The 20200-nt window shown below is 50.5% G+C and overlaps 3 protein-coding genes and 1 long non-coding RNA gene across 7 annotated transcripts; 2 read left to right on the top strand and 2 right to left on the bottom strand.

Annotated features, from left to right (window-relative positions):
* Positions 1–2046: 2046 nt before the first annotated feature.
* Positions 2047–6242, top strand: LOC137227715 (uncharacterized). Its single transcript, XR_010944967.1, has 2 exons — positions 2047–2183; positions 2806–6242. It is a non-coding gene; the product is annotated as an uncharacterized lncRNA (long non-coding RNA).
* On the bottom strand, positions 3489–4462 carry SIT1 (signaling threshold regulating transmembrane adaptor 1). Its single transcript, XM_067744011.1, has 5 exons — positions 4375–4462; positions 4108–4243; positions 3963–4021; positions 3814–3875; positions 3489–3722 (listed from the first exon to the last, which is right to left on the bottom strand). Exons 1-5 carry the CDS (start codon positions 4445–4447, stop codon positions 3489–3491), a joined length of 564 nt encoding a protein of 187 aa, XP_067600112.1. The 5' UTR covers positions 4448–4462.
* Positions 6243–8518: 2276 nt separating the features above from the next.
* CCDC107 (coiled-coil domain containing 107) lies at positions 8519–12222 on the top strand. Of its 2 annotated transcripts, none has more exons than XM_067744010.1 (6): positions 8519–9462; positions 9551–9711; positions 11438–11498; positions 11587–11677; positions 11774–11886; positions 11970–12222. In XM_067744010.1, exons 1-6 carry the CDS (start codon positions 9357–9359, stop codon positions 12215–12217), a joined length of 780 nt encoding a protein of 259 aa, XP_067600111.1. In that variant the 5' UTR covers positions 8519–9356; the 3' UTR covers positions 12218–12222. The 2 variants fall into 2 exon arrangements, with proteins under 2 accessions (XP_067600111.1, XP_067600110.1); XM_067744009.1 differs by having other exon boundaries at positions 8522–9462; positions 11435–11498.
* A 255-nt stretch (positions 12223–12477) lies between these two features.
* ARHGEF39 (Rho guanine nucleotide exchange factor 39) lies at positions 12478–19262 on the bottom strand. Of its 3 annotated transcripts, none has more exons than XM_067744006.1 (9): positions 15814–19262; positions 15508–15602; positions 15121–15241; positions 14741–14859; positions 14071–14141; positions 13688–13819; positions 13299–13528; positions 12957–13045; positions 12478–12773 (listed from the first exon to the last, which is right to left on the bottom strand). In XM_067744006.1, the coding sequence occupies exons 1-9, from the start codon at positions 15949–15951 to the stop codon at positions 12758–12760; spliced, it is 1011 nt and encodes a 336-aa protein (XP_067600107.1). In that variant the 5' UTR covers positions 15952–19262; the 3' UTR covers positions 12478–12757. The 3 variants fall into 3 exon arrangements, with proteins under 3 accessions (XP_067600107.1, XP_067600109.1, XP_067600108.1); XM_067744008.1 differs by having other exon boundaries at positions 12478–12770; XM_067744007.1 differs by having other exon boundaries at positions 13691–13819.
* Between the last annotated feature and the right edge of the window lie 938 nt (positions 19263–20200).

Raw genomic sequence — 20200 nt, 5'->3', positions numbered from 1 at the left:
GGGAAGAAATTGGGAAATAAATAAAAGAGGCAGAGACGGAGAATCTGAGTCACAGGACTGGAGGAGCAGGAGTGTGAAGACCCACATCCTCCTGTCCCAAGGTCCCCAGTGATGCCAAGATCTGAGATCCAATAACAGTCTGCACAGGCCCAGTCAGATCATAGCCACTGTTCTGGGATTCCCATTCCATCCAGTCTCTTAATTACCCCAGGTTTCCTTACAATAAACACCCCTTTGCTTAAGCTAGGCTAAATGAGCGTATTCCTTATCAACAAAGTCCCTGTAGATTTAGTGCCCAATAAAGAGATGGCTCCCCACTGTTGCTGCCAGTATTATATTCCCTTCTTAGCACCACACTTTAAGAGAGATTCTGGTCAAGTGAAACAATGGGAAGGATGAGTAGGCTGCAAATATGGTCTATAAAAGAACTGTAAAAGGAACCTTAGAAAGCTCTTCCAGGGAGGAAGGGGGGAAAAAAGGCTTAGGCCATCCAGCAAGGCTGGCTTCCAATTCCTCCAGGGCTGTCATGTACAGGAGGAAGAAGACTGATTTTATGCCTGTAGCTTAGGAGGCAGAATTGGTGAAAAGTAACATGCAAGCAGATATTACTCCCCCCGCCAAAAAAAAAAAAGTCTCAATAAAAAAGATAGGAAAGCAGCATTTGGTAAGGTAGTGAGCTCCGAATCTCTGGGAGTGTTTAAGAAGAAGCTCACAGTGTGGTTCCTGCAGTGGGTAAAAGTTTGGGTCAGATCTGTCAGCCTCCTTCCAGCTATACAATTCTATAGAAATGTAAAAGCTTGGCAAGAGGCTAGGTTAACTCACATAGTATGCAGAAATCTCTTAGGGTCAAATGGCATGATAGCACATTCAAGTATTAAATCAGAGGAGGGTGGCTGGTGGAGGAGTTGAGCAATGAGGTTTAGCATCTTCAGCTGGCCTTGGTCAGCTGGTCTTTCCCCACAGAATTAGTCAGAACTCGTGGTTGGAAGAGTTAGAAAATCTAACTTAGTCTGACTTAAGCAAAAAAGGGACTGTATTAGCTTACATAACCAAAAAGTTCAGTAGGCGGGTCTAGCTCTGGGCATGCCTGGATTCAAGGTTTCAAATGAAGTCATTAAGACTTGGTCTCTCTCCGTGTCCCAGCTTTGTTTCCCTCCTTTGTAGACAAAACCAGCTTGTAAGTTTAGAGTTATCTTGACAGTGCAGAGCAAGGTCAACGTTGGAGGGGCCTTGCCTGAAGGGCCTTCGAGGCCCTTCCCCACCTATAAGTAATTCCTTAAGAACTTCCTATCATTGAGCCTTTGACGACCCAAAGACCCTGCCTCTTTGCATCTTGAGCCTTGAGCGTAACCCTGTTCTCCCAGCCGGAATCTCAGGAAGAGGGGGAACGCGGGGCCACACCCCCACCCGCGCGGGCCCTGGTGGCTTCCCCTAAGGATTCGCCCCTGGGAATTTGCCGAGGACAGGGCTCTCCTTCTGGCTGGAAACAGACACCAGTGAGGGAAGGTAGGCTGCTAGGGAAAGCACCTGGAGCTGTGGAAGGGGCGAGAACTACCACGTATTTCGTGGGACGAGTTGATCAGCTAGCGAGACGTGGCAAGGGTGTCTGAGGCGGATCTGGCTGCCCCGACTTATTTCCTAGACTCAGGGACCAATTAGTAAGTTGCCACAGTCCTGGCGTTCTGTCCTGAGGGCCTAGGCTAGGGCACGAGCCTCGGTGATAGGCGAGATAAGACGGTAAGAAAAACTCAAGGGTTGTAGGAGGGGGAAGGCAGAGGGTCCAGGCCTCGAGAACTGGAAGGAGAACAAAGTTCAAATAGCACCCAGCTTCAGACAGAGTGAGTCCGCTAGGTTCCGCGAACGGGGGAGGCGGCAGCTCCGAGAGCTACACGGCCAGTGCTTCGAGAAGCCCCGGGAGACTTTCGGGGTCAGCCCCGCACGGTCTGGACTACATCTCCCAGCATGCTGTGGGCAGGGCAGCATTACGCCTGCGCAGAGGTGGTGACGAGGCCGCGTCGCACCAGGCGGGGGCGCTCGGGACTTGGTTCGGGCGCCGCGGAAGCCCGCGGGGAGAGGGAGATCGGGGAGCGGAGGTCGGCTTCCTAACTTGGCGGCGTTTAAGACCTCGGCTGCGGCTCCCGGCTCGTCCCAGGAGGTTGGCGGGACCCCTTGCTTCTTCCAAGGTCAGGGCGTCACGTCTCCCAGGCCGCGGACACGTTGAGCCGTCTGTAGCGCAGCAGCCCTCAGAACCCCACATCCCGCTGCCCGCCCCCAAAGCCATCTTCCCTCCCACACAGCCCCAGCTGCCTGCCGTTAACCGCGACCGGGGTCTCTTCTGGGGAGGCCCAGGTTGGGGGTCCTCAGAGGTCCAGGAACCCTGGGGCATTTGGGTTATTGTGTGTGCGTGGAGAGGCGTGTCGCCCTTCTCATTGGGACCACCATGCTGGTCTCAGGCTCAAGGTTCCCTTCTCTGTGATTTTTCTCTGGGACTCTAAGTAGGAAGGAGAGAAGTTTGGAAGTAAAAGCCTCAGCTTCCCCTTTTTTTCTGCTCAAACCTCAGTAGGGTCTGTCAAGAGATCTACAGAGGCTGTAGGGGAAAATGGCCCAGACCTCAGGCTGTGGCTGATGGCCCTGGGGAAAGTAGGTCAGAGGGTGGGAAACTTGCAGACCGCAGGTGATGGGAGTGGGGAGGCTCTGTGTGCAAATCCTGGGGACGTTCCCGCAGCAGCTGGGCTCCGGCCTCCACCCGTAGCACCCACCCCTGCATCACTGATGCTGCGGCCCTTCTTGGCCCCTCTTTCCCAGGTAGACGCTCCCAGAAGTGCTCTGTGCAGAGAGCAGAGGTCACCGCCCCACCATGTGGGGCCTGTTGCAGGTGTGTGGCTTTCTAGGTGAAATCTAAACACTTTTTCAGAAGTTTTATTTAAAAACTTGGGCACATAACAGAGATGGCAGGATGGAGACTGGTATTCTGCCAGGGTTCTCAAGTCAGAGACCAGGCTTGGGTTTCTCAGGTCACTGAGCTCCAGGACCCCTCCAGCTTGTGGGCTCCTGAGGAGGATGCCCATCTGTGTCCTCTCAGACTCTTACCCCCCCCCCCCCACTTCTTGTGTCTGAGGAGACACTGTGGTGTCAGGGGTAGACTAAGAGGCAGCCAGAGTGGGGAGGATCGGGTTAAGCTCCGGAAGGAGTGAGGACCTGGGAGTTTGGGGGTTGAGAGGAATAGATAGAGGGAAAAAAACGGTGGAGAGGGGGCCACTGCCTTTGCTTCCTCCACCCTCAAGAAACGGGGGGCCTGCCATTCCTCTGAGATGTCTCCCTCACAGCTCAGATAGGAAGTTCGGGGAGCATAACTCCTGTGACTGAGCAATGGCTGCCTGTCTTTAGGGGGTGGTTGGGAAACAGTCATGCCCCAGACAGGGTAGCAGTAACCCTGGCAACAGAGGAGGCGGGGGAGTTGTATGCCCCACTGTGCCAGGCCCTCTGTCTCAGCTGGGTGCAGGCTGGCTGTTGGCGTAGGCCTGGTCTGGAAAGGAAGCCCGGGCTCTGCGGGTCTGGGCACACACTGAGGCGTAGAGCTCCGGCTCGGGGCTCGAGGCCTGGGGCTTTGGCTCAGGGTCCAGCACCACCTCCGAGTACTTGATGGGGCTTCCAGGGCTGGGGATCCGGCCCTGAGGAGGCCGCAGCTGCAGGCTGGTATAGCGCATCACCTCCTCTGCAGCCTGGAGTTGCAAGGCTGTTAGAAGTTCACTGGACCCTTGAAAAATCCCCCACTACCTTCCCTCCCCTCTTCTTCAGCCACAACTGACTCACCCTGGCAGGGCCTCCAGGTGTTGGATTCTGTTGGTCTGGCCCCGGTTCTTGAGACAGTCGTCCTAGGACAGGGAACAGGAATCTGGTCACTTCTTGTTCCTCCCCCTGCACCCTGGCCACTGTGCCCCTACCCTCTGAAAGCTTCCTACCTGTCTGTAGATAATGCAGGTTCCCGTACAGAGGGACCTCTTCCGCAGACTCTTCAGGCCTGCAACACAGAGTTTAGGGGATGAGAGGGTGCTTGTTGGTAAGGGGGAACGCTCGATCAACCCATCTCTATTGCCCCCCACTCACCGTCCCTGTCCCGGATGGTTCCTGCTCCAGCCACTAGTCCATTGGAATAAGTGCACAGCCAGTGAGATGAGAAGCAACAGCGTCACAGCCCCTAAGAGGGCCCATAGTCCCCAGGCCTTGGTCAAGGAGGGAATTCCTGTATTTGTGAGAGGATGGGGGTGTGTGTGTGTGTGTGTGTGTCACTGCCCAGCCTAACCCTCCAGGTCCCAGCTGGTGGGACATGGAGCCACGTGACCCCTCCCCCTGCCCCTGTCCCGCCCAGCTCACCAGGCGCTAGCAGATCCGTGTAGTTGTCACTTGTGCTCGGACCTGGTGGTACAGAAGCCAAAGTTGCAGGCATCCTGCCCTGAGCCAAGGGGTCAGCCTGATTTATGGCCCAACACAGCTGCGGCAGCCCCCTTTACTCCCACCCCTCCCTGGGCCTGGCCCCCCACGGCTCAGCACCTCCAATCCGGGTGGTGGCAAAGTTACTGGTTTCCGGGGAGGAAGGGGGCGGGGAGGGATGAGTGAAAGAACAAAGACACCACCCTGTGCCTGCACCTGCACTACCCAGCAGTTCCTGGGCTTCCGCCCCCACCCCCATCTCTCCCCTGTACCCTGTAGCAACTTCGGCCAGAGAAGAGGCAGGCCTGAGTTTACTGAGCCACTGGGCAGGTGAGCTCATGAAGACCCCAAGGCGGGCAGAAGTGGCATGAGGCGGGAGCGACAAGACAAGGAAGCCAGGCCTTAGGACAGAGATTCCTTTCTGCCACAGGGTGTATGCCTTTTCTCTCCAACTCTGAGTCCCATGACAGAGAACAGAGAACGTATTCCTCAGTGAGCATGTGTTGAAGTGCAATGTGATGAGGGGGCCCCCTGGTACTTACAGTCCCACTACACCCTAAGGCTGACCCGAGGGGCGTGTGTTAAGATGACCTTTGTCGTTGTTATTATTATTGGTATAATAGTTTGGGGGCTAGAGGAAGCTTGATTCCCTCCCCCTGGTCCACTTCATCCAAACTGTCCCTAGGAGCTGTCAAGCTCAAAAGTTAGCTGATTCAGATCCTTCATAGTTCTTAACATGTACACCCTCAAATGTTTTACATCAAACATTGAAAAGGGTTTACTTCCCCAGATCTTGATTTTTCAGTGTCCTTCACCAATAAAGACAGTCAGGGTGTCATGGAGAAATGCTTGGCTCTGGGTCCACTCTCAGGAAAGAAGTAGAATGAAAGCTCATATCTGACAGCAGTGATGCACTTGAAAACTAATTAGGACCCAGAAGGATGCAGAGGCAGGGTGAAGGGCTCTACTGGCACATTGCAGCACACTTTGCCTCAAAAAGGAAGATATTGGGTTACACACATTGGATGGAGGAAAGGAATTCATGAACCCAAGGGTGCCTTTAAAAACACAGGAGCGGGAGTCAGGGAAGGAAAGGTCTTCTTTAGAGAAGTTGCCAACTGTGAAGTGTAGTTGTGCAGAATTAGAGAACCACCATCTGCTACCCACAATGCCATCACTGAGCCAGCAAGAATCCTCACGGGTGGTCAAAGCCTTTGTTAAGGAACAGGGTACCAGAGACAGACCACTTGTGATGATGACAGGGAAAGGGACCTTCATCATGACATTCACAGACACCTCTTGAACCAAGTGCCCAAAGTGATGTTCTGTGTCCCTAATGGGATGCAGTGGGAGGAACTCTACATTGCCCATGTGATGTCCTGGACAAAAATGTTCAGTGGGAATCAAATTATGAAGAAACAATTAGGCAAATCTAGAATGGGGGACGCTCCACCAGACAAGTGACCTTAAGCTTTCCTAAAAGTCAATATCATGAAAAACAGAGATGGGGAGGGACAGGAGCAGTGTTCTAGATTGAAGATGAGTGGGGGCTGATGGATGTTTTCATTGCCTTGGTGATGCTTGTGCTTTCATGCATTATACATATGTCAGCAATCATGAAATTGTGCACCTTTGTTTGTACTTTATTGTTTGTCAGTTATACCTCAATAGATGTATTTTTTAAAAGAGAATTTTTTTCTAGGTTAAAAAAGCCTGAAGCTAAATGACAGTGTATGAACATTAATTGAGATTCATATTTGGAAAATAAATTTAAAGATGGCTTAAAAAAAAAAAAAAAAAGTTAGCTGAATTAGAGCAACCTCTGCCCCAGATCTGTCCTGGGAAACAGCCCTGTGTTTCCACTTGTTTGCTTCAGGGAGCAGCAGAGTACCTGCCCTGCCCAGAAACAGCCCAACCACATGGGAGGCTGTTGATGTGGGAAGAGGGATTTAAGTTCCAAATATAAACCTTAGACCAGAGGTCAGAGATCTGTTTTGTCTGGCCCATACAATGTTTTTTAAAAATTTAAAATCATTGCAGTAATGTGCCAAGGATGGGGATGGCAGGAGAGATCCTGCCCCTCCAGGCAATAAGAGGGTATTGTCTGTAGAGAATTTAAAAACAAAACTGACTAAAAATCAGTGTCCTTTTTTATTATCACCAAGTTTCAGCAATTCTAAAAAATGTCAGTGATAAAATATTCCTTTCTCAAAAATATTTTGTAGATCTACATTCTAAATTGTTGTAGTTACTGATGAGTTTTAATACTACTATATAAGCTTCAAATTAGCACATTTATATTACTTATCCTTTAGAAGTTTTCTAATCTACGACTTCCCTGGCAGTCCAGTGGTTAAGACTCCATGCTTCCACTGCAGGGGATGAGGGTTCCATCCCTGGTCAGGGGAATTAAGGTCCTGCCTGCGGTGTGGTGCGGCCAGAAAAAAAAAAAAAAAACTATTATAATCTACATGGAAGTTAATCTGTAGAACGCCCAGTTATACAACTGGCTCCTGACACAAACAGGTTCATTTTACATGTGTTTATAGCCAGAATTAGTTCTTAACCATTTGGAGTTATTCTTTGGTTTGGGCACAATTTCTGTCTCCTATGATATTACACAGTCCTGCATTTAACCAGTAGATTTACAATGAACAATGGTAGCACAGTGATTAAAAAGTCAAATAAAATGACGTTGAGTTACTTTAATTCTGTCATTCTAGGTGACCACTTAGTTTTTTTTTTTTTGCGGTACGCGGGCCTCTCACTGTTGTGGCCTCTCCCGTTGCAGAGCACAGGCTCCGGACGCGCAGGCTCAGCGGCCATGGCTCACGGGCCCAGCCGCTCCGCGGCATGTGGGATCCTCCCGGACCGGGGCACGAACCCGTGTCCCCTGCATTGGCAGGCGGACTCTCAACCACTGCGCCACCAGGGAAGCCCCAACCACTTAGTTTTTATTTGTATTGAAAATTTCTGGAATTTACTGACAAATGGAATTTTAATGAATCTTTGCCAAACATCTTTATGTTTAAGACTTTCTTTTCCTATTTGTATGTCTGTTGCTTCATGTGAAAGAAACTTTTTTGATATGAAAATTAGTAAAAGGCATTCTTTAATCAACTGTGCGTGGAGATTGACAAATCTAGCTGTATTCTCTATTAAATAGGAATATGCAAAAATTACTTTTGACGAATTTGCAGAAGTTAACTTTAAAAAAGAAATTAGAGTTATCCATTACTCAGGTTAAATGTAAGTATAAGTTTTTTGCCCCTTTCTCAAAAAATACAATAATGTAACTAAGAAATATTAACCCATTACCCTTTCTTGTTCTGTAATGTATATTTAATTTTAACTATTTTTTTTATATCGTCAAGATTGTATCTACAGAGTTCAACAAAAGAAATAATTCACTGTTTGAATTTCTGGCCCTTATTAGTTTCTTTTCTGGACACTATTGTTTCATTTCCTGATTATTACTGAAAATAATTTTGTTATATAGAAGAGGAGACTTTTTAAAAATCTCTCAGGTGTCAAATATGCTAAGTCTGCCACTGATTCCTCGTCAACATTTAAAAACTGGAGATTTCCAAATTTTGAAATCCCGATTTGTTGATCTATTGGAAAAAAATCAGAAGAGCTGGCAATAGTGGGCCCAAATTCCCTAAAGGCAACAATCAGCTGGGGCCCATTTATCCTATTACACCTGGCCTGAACCACTTATTTACATTGATTATGTCAACTGGCTTAGAGTCGAGGATTGGACTACTCTGCTCTGCAGCCCAGGCTGCCTCTGGGTGGTCGGCTAGTCAAATAGGAGAGGCAGGATTCTAGCCCAGGCAGAGATCAAACCTTATCGTGAGGCTTCACTGGTGGCGCAGTGGTTGAGAGTCCGCCTGCCGATGCAGGGGACACGGGTTCGTGCCCCGGTCCGGGAAGATCCCACATGCCGCGGAGCGGCTGGGCCCGTGAGCCATAGCCGCTGAGCCTGCGCGTCCGGAGCTTGTGCTCCGCAACGGGAGAGGCCACAACAGTGAGAGGCCCAAGTACAGCAAAAAAAAAAAAAAAAAATTTATCGTGTTACCATGCTACACGATAAATGGTGGCTATTACAGGCACTTGCCAGATGGAAAGGGTGGGGAAGAGGAAGCCGTCGCACGAAATGGGAATTGCATAAAAATGATACAGTGATGTATTAGGCCACAGGAGGAACAAGTAGTTAAGGTAGTTAAGGGGAGGAATAAGAAGTAGCTCAGGGGTGTAACTTGCTACTTTCTAGCAAGGTACAAAAGTAGCCGCGCTGAGAATGAGCCCCGTGTGGTTGGTGCGCACGATGGCGCACTGCCTGCGTAACTATAGAAGTAGACGGATGACACCCCCACCAACACGCCGCTCGGCTCTCCCACCAGTTGCGGGATCGCTTCTTGGCGGCCTTAACCGTGAGAAGCAGGGAAGGTCTAGCGTACATGCGCACGCGGCACTCTCTGCCAGAGGTCCGGGGACTTTCCCCTAGGCGCAAAGAAGGAACTAGTCCCCAGTTCGTAGCCTAGGAAACAGGCCTTCAGCACAAGCTACGTTGTGAGTCTCGCGGTCTAACCTTTTATAGCTCCAAGGCGAAATTAATTTTCGGTTAGGGTGACGAAAGTGGTGGCGTGGCAAATAAAAATCACTTCCAGTTATAATCTCCTAAGACTGTACGCTTCTGGAGACATCCTGGCTAACAGAATACCTATATAGAGGTAAGAAATGAACTAATTTCTTAAATGAACTAAGCTGGACCCACAGTGCTATGCAAATAGGCCTGGCCCCGCCCACACACTGGGTGGGCGTGACCTTCCTGGGAAGCCGGGAGCTGAACGGGCTCGGGAGCGCTCGGGTGCGTCCGACCTACGCCGGCGCCGCCTCGGTTCTCGCGGTGTCTGCCTGCAATGGCGAGCGTGGTGTCGCTCGCGGGTTCGCTGGGGCTGCTACTTGTGTCAGCGCTGCCCGAGGTGCTCGGAGACCGCACCAGCCCCGACCACCGGGCACACCCAGGTACCAGCGAGGGCAGCTGGAGGGAGGCTGGGACTGCCCACAGGCCCCAAACCCCAGCTGTACTGACCGCTTCTGCCCTCCTCTTCAGGGGACGCCGCCCAGGTCGGCCCTGGGGCCACGGAAACCCGGCGGCGGCCGCCGCCGCCACCGCCCAAGAACCAGCGCGAGCGGGCCTGGGCCGGGGCACTGCCCTTGGGAGCGCTGTACACCGCAGCCGCCGTGGCTTTTGTGCTGTACAAGTGTTTACAGGTGCGGGACGACCAGGGGTGGGGATACCCCGAGCCTGAATCTCCCAGGGGGACGCTATGGTACCAAGAAGAAGACACATTTTCCCTTCAGTCTGTAAAATGACAAGAGTTCCCTGGCTTTCTAAGATTATGGGGTTATTTTGAGCATCCAGCGTGGTAGTGGATGTGAAGGGCCCTTGGTAAATTGTAAATAAATAATGATCATCACATTTAATCCTCCCAACAATCCAGTGAAGAGGTTTAGTCACTTGCTCAAGACCACCCAGAGCTAGTAACTGGTGGAGCTGGGATTTGAACCCAGCAAATGTCCATACTACAGTAAGTGCAGTTCCCGATGAGATTCCAACCTTGGCACGAGCAGTTGATTACTGTAGCCAAAGTGCTTTTAGAGTTCGAGGTAACAAGCAGTCTCAAGTTCTCCTTGGGAAGGAGGCCCTGCAATGTGAACTGACAGTATATTGTGGTGGATTGAAACTGTTGAAATGGAAAGTAGTACCTCCCAGGGCTCTCCCTTTAGCCCTGGCCCTATCACTTACTTACATTGGAATATAGAGGGCTGAGCCAATTTGGAGATGATATGAAACTAGAAGGGATGGCTAATCGTGATCCAAAATAGACTTGACAGGCTAGAATGAGGGACTGAATATAATGATGAAATTTTACAAGGATAGATAATAAATTCTATTCTTGGACCCAAGTATAGTATGAAAGAAACATAATTTGGCAGCAGTTTATTATTTGACAAAGTTCAGTTGTGTGATGTGATAACCCACTTCCCAAATCAATGCTAGGAAGGAGGTATTGTGCTTTATTTTCTGATCAGAACACTCCTGGAGAATGTTACTCTCTTGAGGGCACTGTTTTAAGAGCAGTACATGCTCTTAAAACAAACCAGAGTAAAGCAACTAGAGAAAACCGTGTCAAATGAGCACTGACTGCAAAAGATTGGCACTATTAAACCACAGAAGACGGGGTATGACCAATTTCTTCAAATTCCTGAGGGGCTATCACATTGAAAAGATATGATTTTGGAAGGCTCTGATCAGTACCATGAAAAGAAGATGCACACAGGACAGTTTCTGGCTTTGTGTATAAACTAACAACCAGAACTTTATCAAACTGACGACAGCTGCTCCTTCCTGGAAGTGTTTCAGTAGACTAAACAACCACGTGTGGGGCATACTGACATGTTGCTTCCTGTCCTGGCTGAGGAGCTGGACTAGTTGTGATTATGATTCTCTGAGGTAAAAACCCACTAGTTTTGTCTACCTGAAATTGTCCTCCTCCTCCTTCTGGCTTTGGAGACTGCGGTAATTTATTTACTTATTTTTTTGTAAATTTATTTATTTTATTTTGGCTGCATTGGGTCTTCGTTACTGTACGTGGGCTTTCTCTGGTTGCAGCAAGCGGGGGCTGCTCTTTGCTGAGGTGTGCAGGCTTCTCACTGCAGTGGCTTCTCTTGTTGAAGAGCACAGGCTCTAGGTGTGCAAGTTTCAGTAGTTGTGGCACGTGGGCTCAGTAGTTGTGGCTTACGGGCTCTAGCGCACAGGCTCAGTAGCTGTGGCGCACAGGCCCAGTTGCTCCGTGGCATGTGGGACCTTCCCGGACCAGGGCTCGAACCCGTGTCCCCTGCACTGGCAGGCGGATTCCTAATCACTGCACCACCAGGGAAGCCCCAAGACTGAGGTTATTGAGAACCTCATTGCCCTTGCCTTTTTCCACAGCAGGGGAAAGATGAGGCTACTTTTCTCCAGGAGGAGGCAGGCAAGAAGGATTCACTGCAGTCAGGTGGGTTTTGCAGAAGTCTGTACTTGGGGGGGATTAAGGGACAGCAGAAGGTTGGTAACCATTGCTCTCCTTTTCTCCCTTACCCCAGAGCAACAGCTGGCCCAGCTGACACAACAGCTGGCCCAGACAGAACAACACCTGAACAGTCTGATGGCCCAGCTGGAGCCCCTTTTTGAGCGGTAAGCAGAGCAATGACCCTGTGGCCAGGGGAACTTGTGGTAGGTGGGAGAGGTGGGCACAGAGATTGGGCAGCCTCTGAGTGGACATATCTGCAGTGTGACTACCCTGGCTGGAGCCCAGCAGGAGCTTTTGCACATGAAGCTACAGGCCATCCACCAGCTGCTACGAGAGAGCAAACCAAACAAGGGTGTGGAGGTTCCAGAACCAGGTACAGGTTTGGGAGGTGAGAGTCTGGTGGAGGTAGAGACAAAGCCTCTCAGACTGGAACATGCCTGATCTTCCTCTTCACAGAGGCCAGCACACCCTTTCCTGAGGACTTATCTATAGAGGAGGACGAGGAAGAGGCTGGTGACAGTCAGGCCTGGGAGGAGCCCCTAAACTGGAGCACAGGGACGAGGAACCTAGCTACTCCCAGGGAAATGGAGCAGGGGCTAAGGAGAAGATGCCGGAAGGCTGCAGCAAAGGGCCCCAGTCACAGCCCCCACCGGGAAGGAGGGACAACAGCTGACAGTTTAGTAAAACAGAGTCTGTTCTTGTGACTGGATGATCCTGTGTGCTTTTTCCATTCCAGCTGGTCACACACACACACACACACACACCCATACTAGGTGCCTAAAAACAACTGGGCCTTCTTGAAAAGCTTCCCTTATTAGGACATAAAGAGGCTGTCTTCCAGTGCAGGAGCTGAGAAGACAGAGGGAGCTCCAGTCCTTCTCTTTGTATTCCTGAGGCCGCCGTCATGCCAGCCTTCAGGGCACAGAAACCCCTTTTCTCATATTGCATAGCTGAGATAAAAAGCTTCTCCAAAAAAGAAAAAACTTTACTAAAATCCTGTGGGAAAATAAATTATAGAAACTACATACAACATAAAAATAGCTGGTTCAGCTGAGGTTCAGTTGGGTCAGGTTTGGTGTCCGGATTCTCAAGAGCTGTTCAAACGACATGGCGTGTCTTGGTCTCACGCAAACACAGAATGACCCTTCTCAAACTGTGAAGAGTCTGTGTTTTGTTAGTACTGAAGAAGATTCCTTTGTACTCCCGACTCTGAGGTATCCTGGACTCGAATTTGTAAGATTCCTCTAGTTCTTCTGGCTGCTGTGGAGAGAAGATAGTTCAGGCACTGGCATGAGCACTCTATTCTGACAAAACCACCCAGGGTGTTGGATGGAGGAGTGGGGTGAGGGGTGCGAGTGAGTTCCAGACGTGAGAGAGGCCCCAAACTGCTGCCTCCAGCTCGTGGGCCTCACCACAGCACTCTTCTGAAGGAAAATAACTTACCTGCTGGCCAAAGTCAGACTGCGGTACCAGTGCGACAGCTCCTCCTGGTCTGTGGACATAAGCAGTAGCTTCTCGTGGGGAAAGGACAGCTAGGGAGAGACCACCTCTTAGCACATGGCTCAGAAATGTCCAGCCTTAAGCTAAAGGCCCTGCTGTTTCCATTGAGGTAATTTAGGGCTGAAGTGAGAACCAGGTATGAACCCCAAGCCCTACTATGCTCTCAATGTAGGTGGCTCAGTTCCTGTGAGGGGGGCCCGGGCCTAGGAGATGAATGGTGCACAGGCACTTGAGGTATATTTTGGGCCTCTCCTACCTCACCTAGGGCTCTCGCCTGTTACTTACGCTGAGCAGTCCACCACAGGGGCCTCCTGAGTGGCCAAAGACCCTGTGGAGTTGACACTCAGCCATGGGGTAGAGGGCCTGGCAAGCAAAGGTGCCACTCTGCAGCAGGTGCAATGGAGGTCGAGGCTTGGCCATGAGGAGTGCATCAGAGAAGAGGAAGAACATTCGGGGCCGAGGCTCCCCTCGGGGAGGCACCACCAGCAGCCAACCCTGGCGTAGGAACCAGCGACCTGGGGGATGGGAGAGCTGTTATTCTGGTGCAGCTTCAGGACTGTGATGCACGGAATAGAAGGAAAGGGAGGCTGACGAAATGGGGGGTATGTGCTGGCAAAAGAGAGGATGGGGGGTAGGAAAAGGGTAGTTTGAGGATTGAGGGGAAGCACACAGACTACCTGAGATAAGCCCCTTTGCCTGCCGTCCACTGAGCAGAGCCTGGACACGCTGGAGGTGCTGGTCATTCTTCTGTTTCTGACTGATGGTGTGGACTCTCTGGGCAGTGTCACTTATCCGCCGGGCAGCCCCTGGAATAATATTCCATGCCCCACTCCCAACACAACTTTGACTTTGGGTGAATGGTGGTGGTGAAAGACAGGCTATTCCAGAGAGGACCAGGGTCAGAGTCTAACTTCTTAAAGAGTATGTAGGGCAATAGGAACATTGTATACAAGTCATTGGAAGATAGGGGCATATCAGACATTGTTGGAGGTCAGAACCAGAAATGGATACAAGAGAAGCAGTCTCCAAGGACTGCTGTGGAGGAGCAAGAACATACTTGTGAGCTGTTCATGGTCAGGGCTGTTGGGACCTGTGTTTTCAGCCAAAGCAATGGCAAGATTCTCATACCTGGAATTAGACAGTTGGAAGTTACGAGGGGAAGTAGAGCTGGGCAAAATTTCCTCTGCCTGACACACAGATCACCCCCTGTACAAACTTCAGTTGCAAAGCCAGGAAAGACCTGCTTGTGGCTATTTTATCCCCCTCTTTCATCTGAGACTCAGAACCTGGGTTCACACCACATGGCCCTCTTCCATTCCACATTGAAGAGTCAGAGGGGCAGACTGACCAAGGTTCAGGAGGCCAGATCCCAAGGTGAAAGTTAATCAACTTAAGGAGGATGCTACAGACAACTAAGTTCTTAACTCATCCGCAGGGACAAATTCTAAGCTAGGCGAGCCTTTCATCTCCAGAAACCCTGTTGCTAACCTTATTACAGGCCCCTCACTTCAGTGTAAGTTCCACAATCCCAGCTAAGGGCCTGAGGCTGCACAGCCCAGGTACTCCAGTGGGTTCACATTTACTCTTGCAAAAAATTTTTGGGAGCAATTTGTCCCAGGAGAGACACAGTGGGACAAATCCCATGGAATCCCACAAAGCTGAGAGCAGCAATCATACAGACTCAGTATTCCAAGAGAAGTTGGCTGTGTCAGGGTGAGTTCACTCACTGCTGGAGCCTCTGCAGAGGCAGAGGGAGCAGGTCCTGGAGCTGAATGCCCCCAAACTCAGGGCGACCTTCCTGAAGTCGCACAAACCTCCGGAAACGTTTGTTCTTCTTTAATTGCTCCTAGAGTGACGGGGAAAGAGTTGGCAGCAAGGAGAGAAGCCTCTCCTACTATTGTATTCTTCGGTGTACACATCCCCAGCCCTCAGGAAGCTGTGTGCTCCTGAGAGAACCCCGTCTCCCTACAGGGAACTTAGTACAGAGCTGGACACCCACAGGGCTCTATAAATGCAGGAACAGTATAAATGAAGTTTGGGTCTGCAGATGAAGAGGCAATGTATGGAGGAAGAGGGGAAGGAGGACTTGAGGTCATCTTCAGGTTACCTGCAGGGTGGTCCGGGACCTCTCAGCGTTGGCAGCAAATTGGGTGTAGAGCTCCAGGTGGGGGCAGAAGCCCTCCAGCCCCTGTCCCCAGCGCCCTCCTTCGAGGTAGGGAAGCAGCTCTCTGCGTAGGTCAGGACAATAAAAGAGCAGCCCAAGAACTACTCAAGCACCACCTCTTTTAATTCTCCTACCCCTGCCCCGGAGGTAGTGCTATTACCCCATTTTACGGGTGGAGAATTGGGGCAGATTAAGGCACTGGGCCAAGACCACAAGTGAGGTAACTGGCAGACTCCGAATGTGAACCGGGGTCGCTCCGACTCTGAGCTCCGTGCACTGCTAGAGGCCAGAGCTCTCCCTCCTTTCTCTTCCCACGCCCCTTCTACTCACTGGCTGGCGCCGTAAATGAGCTCCCAGGGCCCAAACAGGGCCTGGCGCTCTGGTGGTCGCAGGGTGCCCTTGGCTCTCAGAATCCCCACGAAGTACTGCGGAAGGAGAGAATACCGGCATGCAGTCCGCAGAAACATGAAGCCAGTGCCAAGGCGCCGCTAGAAACTGTGTAAGTCGGCCTGAGGTCCCTACGTGCAGGCGTCCAGGTCAGGACCCACGGTACCCCAGTCAGGGTCACCGACCTCGTAGGGGCCCTCTCACACCCAGGGGTCCCCGCCCCTACGGAAGGGTGTGCGGGCCCCGCACCGTGGCCACCAGCCCCAGCTGTTCCTGGTAGCGCCGCTCGGTCTCCAGCAGCTCCCGGGCAGTGCAGGCGCGTTTCCGCTCCCAACGGGCACGCTGCTCTTGCACCGGGCACCGTACGCTGGGGCCCGGGCTTTCCATGCCGGACTGGAGGGTCGGTACTCCCAGCCGCAGCCCGCCGGAGATTCAAATCCCAACGGCTCAGAGGGCGGGGCCGTGGGGGCGGGGCCTTGGAGGGGAGCGCGCCCTCTGGCGCCTAGAGGCTGCGCGCAGGACGGAGCATGCGCAGCTGCCAGCTGAACCACATCAGGTCACCGCCAGGGCGGCGCTGCCGGTGTGCGGCACCTTTCGGGGCAGGGCAGGTTGGGGCAAGTGGGTGGCCCTCCTTTGAGTAGCACTAAGTTGGGGCAGCAGCGTGGACTTTGAGTCAGGAGAGTTGGGCGTTTAGACACGGGCAGGGTCGCAGTGCCCCACCTGTAGAATTAAGATTCTGTCCTGGGCCCATGCCAGACACCGGGGTCCAGTTGTCCCCAATGCTTTTATTACTAGGAATCCTCACGGGTCACCAGGTTTTGAATATTTTGGCCCCCGGAAAAGTTGATAGGCTTTAAGTCACTAACTTGCTTTCTCTTTCCATACTGATCCAAAACCTGATAGCCAGTTAGCTTCCGGTCAGCAAGTGTCAATAACTAACATGGTGGGTCGGAATTGCTGTAATTCTGGCCAAAAGCTTAGAGTTGATGAGTCTGTGTTACCTAGTCCAGAGATAAAATGTACCAGATTTTCTTTACTTACTTAGGTCTTTTTGAAAACTGGCAATAGCCTTGGAGGGTAAATTAGCAGTGCCATTTTGTCAGTATGCATGAGATATCTTAAAATGTGCCTACTCTTCTAACCCAGCAATTCCACTTCTAGGAATGCATCCTAAAAAATAGATATGTGGACAAAAACATATGTACTAGGATGGGTGGCAAGATGTTGTAACAACAGAAAACTGGAAATCACTTAAATGCCCAATGGTAGAGAATTGGCTGGGAAAATTATGGTAGAGCCATTTGAAGAATAATATGAAAGCATTAATGATGTAAAAAAGCTATCAATATGGGAAAACACATAGTGTATTGACGAGAGAAAAAAAGCAGGCCATAAAACTGTGTACAATATGATCTTATTTAGGTAGTATAACATATCTATGACTGGAAGGATAAACAATCGAAAGGTGATTGTGGCTTTTATCTCTGGGTGATGGGATCAAAGATAATTCATTCAACAAATATTTATTACGCACCAAATCTGTTCCAGGCACTGGCCCACTGAGGGGGTGAATGGGATAAATAGGGTGACTTTTAAAATTCCCTTATACTTTTCTGCTTTTTCCAAGTTTTCTGCTTGAGCATGCGTGCATTACTTTGTAATTAGAAAAAAATGCTATTAAAAAGCAAAATGTTAGAAACTTTAGACCCTATTCCTACCACTGAGGACTCCTAAGAATCTGGGCCCGAAGCCAAGAACCAGGGTATTGTCAGGATTCTGAGGCCGCCTCTAGCTCTCTGACATTCTAAGTATGCTGAGGAAGGAGAAATGCTGGCCTTAGATCAGGGAAAAACTTGAAGGGCTCGATGGAGGCAAGAGAGAGTTTGGGTCAGACTGTACCTTGGACAGGTCACAGGGGAACTGGTGATGCCACATAGGTAGAGGACTGGCTACACTGTCTCAGGTGAATGTGGGACAGTCCACACTAAGAGCTCAAGCGTGGAAGGGGGCAGATAATCTCATGACAATTGGTATCACCATGAGCCCAGGTAATGGGAACAGAGCACACTCCCAGGGCGCAGTCAGTGATGGGTGTGTTTGGGTATCCTGCCAGTGTGCGAACGTGCTTTAGGTGGATGGAAGAGGACAGGGGAATAGAGCCTGCTGTGAGCTCAGGTTGGGAAGTCACTCAACTTTTGAGGAAGAAGAGGGCAAAGCTGAGCAAGACACAGTGAGGACACTTGGAGACAACTGATTCCCTGGGGACCCAGTGTCCCACAGAGCAAGTCAGGCACACCATATTCTGCCCGCAGCTCTCCCCTAAAGCCAAAGGAAAGAGGGGCCAGGGAAGACGGTTAAGAATCCGCCTGCCAATGCAGGGGACACGGGTTCGAGCCCTCGTCTGGGAAGAGCCCACATGCTGTGGAGCAACTAAGCCCATGCGCCACAACTACTGAGCCTGTGCTGTAGAGCCCCTGAGCCACAACTACTGAAGCCCGCGCGCCTAGAGCCCGTGCTCCACAATAAGAGAAGTCACCGCAATAAGAAGCCCTCATATTGCAGTGAAGAGTAGCCCCCCACTCAATACAATTAGAGAAAGCCTGCGCGCAGCAGCAGCAAAGACCCAACGCAGCCATAAATTAATTAATTAATTAAAAAAAATAAATTTAGGGCTTCCCTGGTGGCGCAGTGGTTGAGAGTCCGCCTGCTGATTCAGGGGACACGGGTTCGTGCCCCAGTCCGGGAAGATCCGACATGCCGCAGAGCGGCTAGGCCCGTGAGCCATGGCCGCTGAGCCTGCGCGTCCGGAGCCTGTGCTCCGCAACGGGAGAGGCCACAACAGTGAGAGGCCCGCGTACCGCAAATAAATAAATAAATAAATTTTAAAAATAAAAATAATTGGGGGGGTGGAATTCCCTGGCAGTCCAGTGGTTAGGACTCGGTGCTTTCACTGCTGGGGGCCCAGGTTCAATCCCTGGTCAGGGAACTAAGATCCCGCAATCCACGTAGCTCGGCCAAAAAAAATTTTATTTCCTCTGTCCTTTAATTACCCTCAACCTCTGCTTTCAACTCACTGGAGAAGCCCTAGGGATGCTTTGAATAATAATTACCAGTCATTCTACAAAAATTAAATGCCTCTCACACACCAGGTCTTATGCCAGGCATGGAGATGAAATGGGGGACAAGAGAAATGTGACCCCTGCCCTTATGAATGCTTTTAATCCAGCATGACACACATGGTAAGGAGTCACCATAAAGTGAGATACACGTTACAAAGGAAATATAGGCTTCTATGCATGCAGGAGTGAAGGGACTGGCCCTAGCCTAGGAGTCAGGGAGGCTTCTTGGAGGAAGTGACATGTGAACTGAAGGATGCCAGGAGGATAAACAAAACAAAACCTGGCTAGGCAGGGCCGGCATTGTGGGTGCGGTGGACAGAGAGACAAATAGCATGGACAAAGGCTCGGAGATAAAACACACATGCACACGCATGCAATGCATTCAAGGAACTGCTATAAGTTTAATAAGACTAGAGCACAGATTGCAAAGGAAAGTGTGATGAGAAAGGAAACTGGAGAGGTAGACACAGGCCAAACCATAGAGGGAATTTATATCAGTAAGACTGTGTCACAAGTAATCGTAAATCAAAGTGGCTAAACAATAAGATAAGATAATTTATCAGCTCATGCAACTGAAAAGTCCAGATACGGGGCGGGGGGGGGGGGGGGGGGGGGGGGCGGGGGGGGGGGACGACTTGGGTTAGCTTAATCCAGCAGCTCAGTCAAATCACCAAGGACTGCTTTCTACCATTCTACTCTGCCTTCCATGGTTTTATCATCTTAAGGCTGGCTTCCATTGGGGTTACAAGGTGGCTGCCCACAGTTCCAGAGGCTGTGTGTTTCCTCATCCATGTCTGGACAAAGTGAAAGTGAATTCCCTCAGTTATCAAATACTTGAGACAGAGAGCTTCACTCTGACTGGACCCACCTAGGTTGCAAACCCATCAAGGAGAACAGGGCAATGGCAGCCCTCTGAAGGCCATGTCAAGTAGTACTATGGACTTTATCCTAAGGGCAATGGGAAACATTCAGAGGTCTTAAATAGGGAGTGAGATTATATGTGCATTTTAGAGAGATCACCCTGGCTAGCTGGACTCAGCAAGACCCATTAGGAGGCTGGTGCAGTTACCCAGGTAAGAGGTGATGGAAGTGTGGACTAGGATGAAAAATGAGGATGAAAAGTTTAGAAGGTAGAATCCATAGTGCTTGATGACTTGACTTTCCTTCAGACGTGAAGGAAAAGATGAAAGATGGCACCAGGCTCCTGGCTTAGACCACTTGGTGGAGTATGGAAGAAGAGGTTTTGGGGACAAATGAATTCGGCTACAGGCCTGTTGAATTTGAGATACTTGTGGGACATCCAAGTGGGGATATCCATTTGGCGGGTGGTTATAGATCTGACATGGGATAGTCCAACCTGGGGATACTTGGCTGTCCTCAAGTATAGAAGCTATGGGAGTAAATGAAACTGCCTACAAAGGACATGAAGAGGGATATGGGCAGAAGACATGAAGGTCCCCAGCACAAGCTCATTCCTTCTCATCCCGTGCACCCACTTCAGTTCCAAAATGGCTGAT

This window comes from Pseudorca crassidens, chromosome 7, assembly GCF_039906515.1.
Source record: "Pseudorca crassidens isolate mPseCra1 chromosome 7, mPseCra1.hap1, whole genome shotgun sequence".
In the NCBI taxonomy this organism is placed as follows: domain Eukaryota; kingdom Metazoa; phylum Chordata; class Mammalia; order Artiodactyla; family Delphinidae; genus Pseudorca; species Pseudorca crassidens.
Note: the sequence above shows the minus strand (reverse complement) of the source record. Positions and strands in the feature narration are given on the sequence as shown.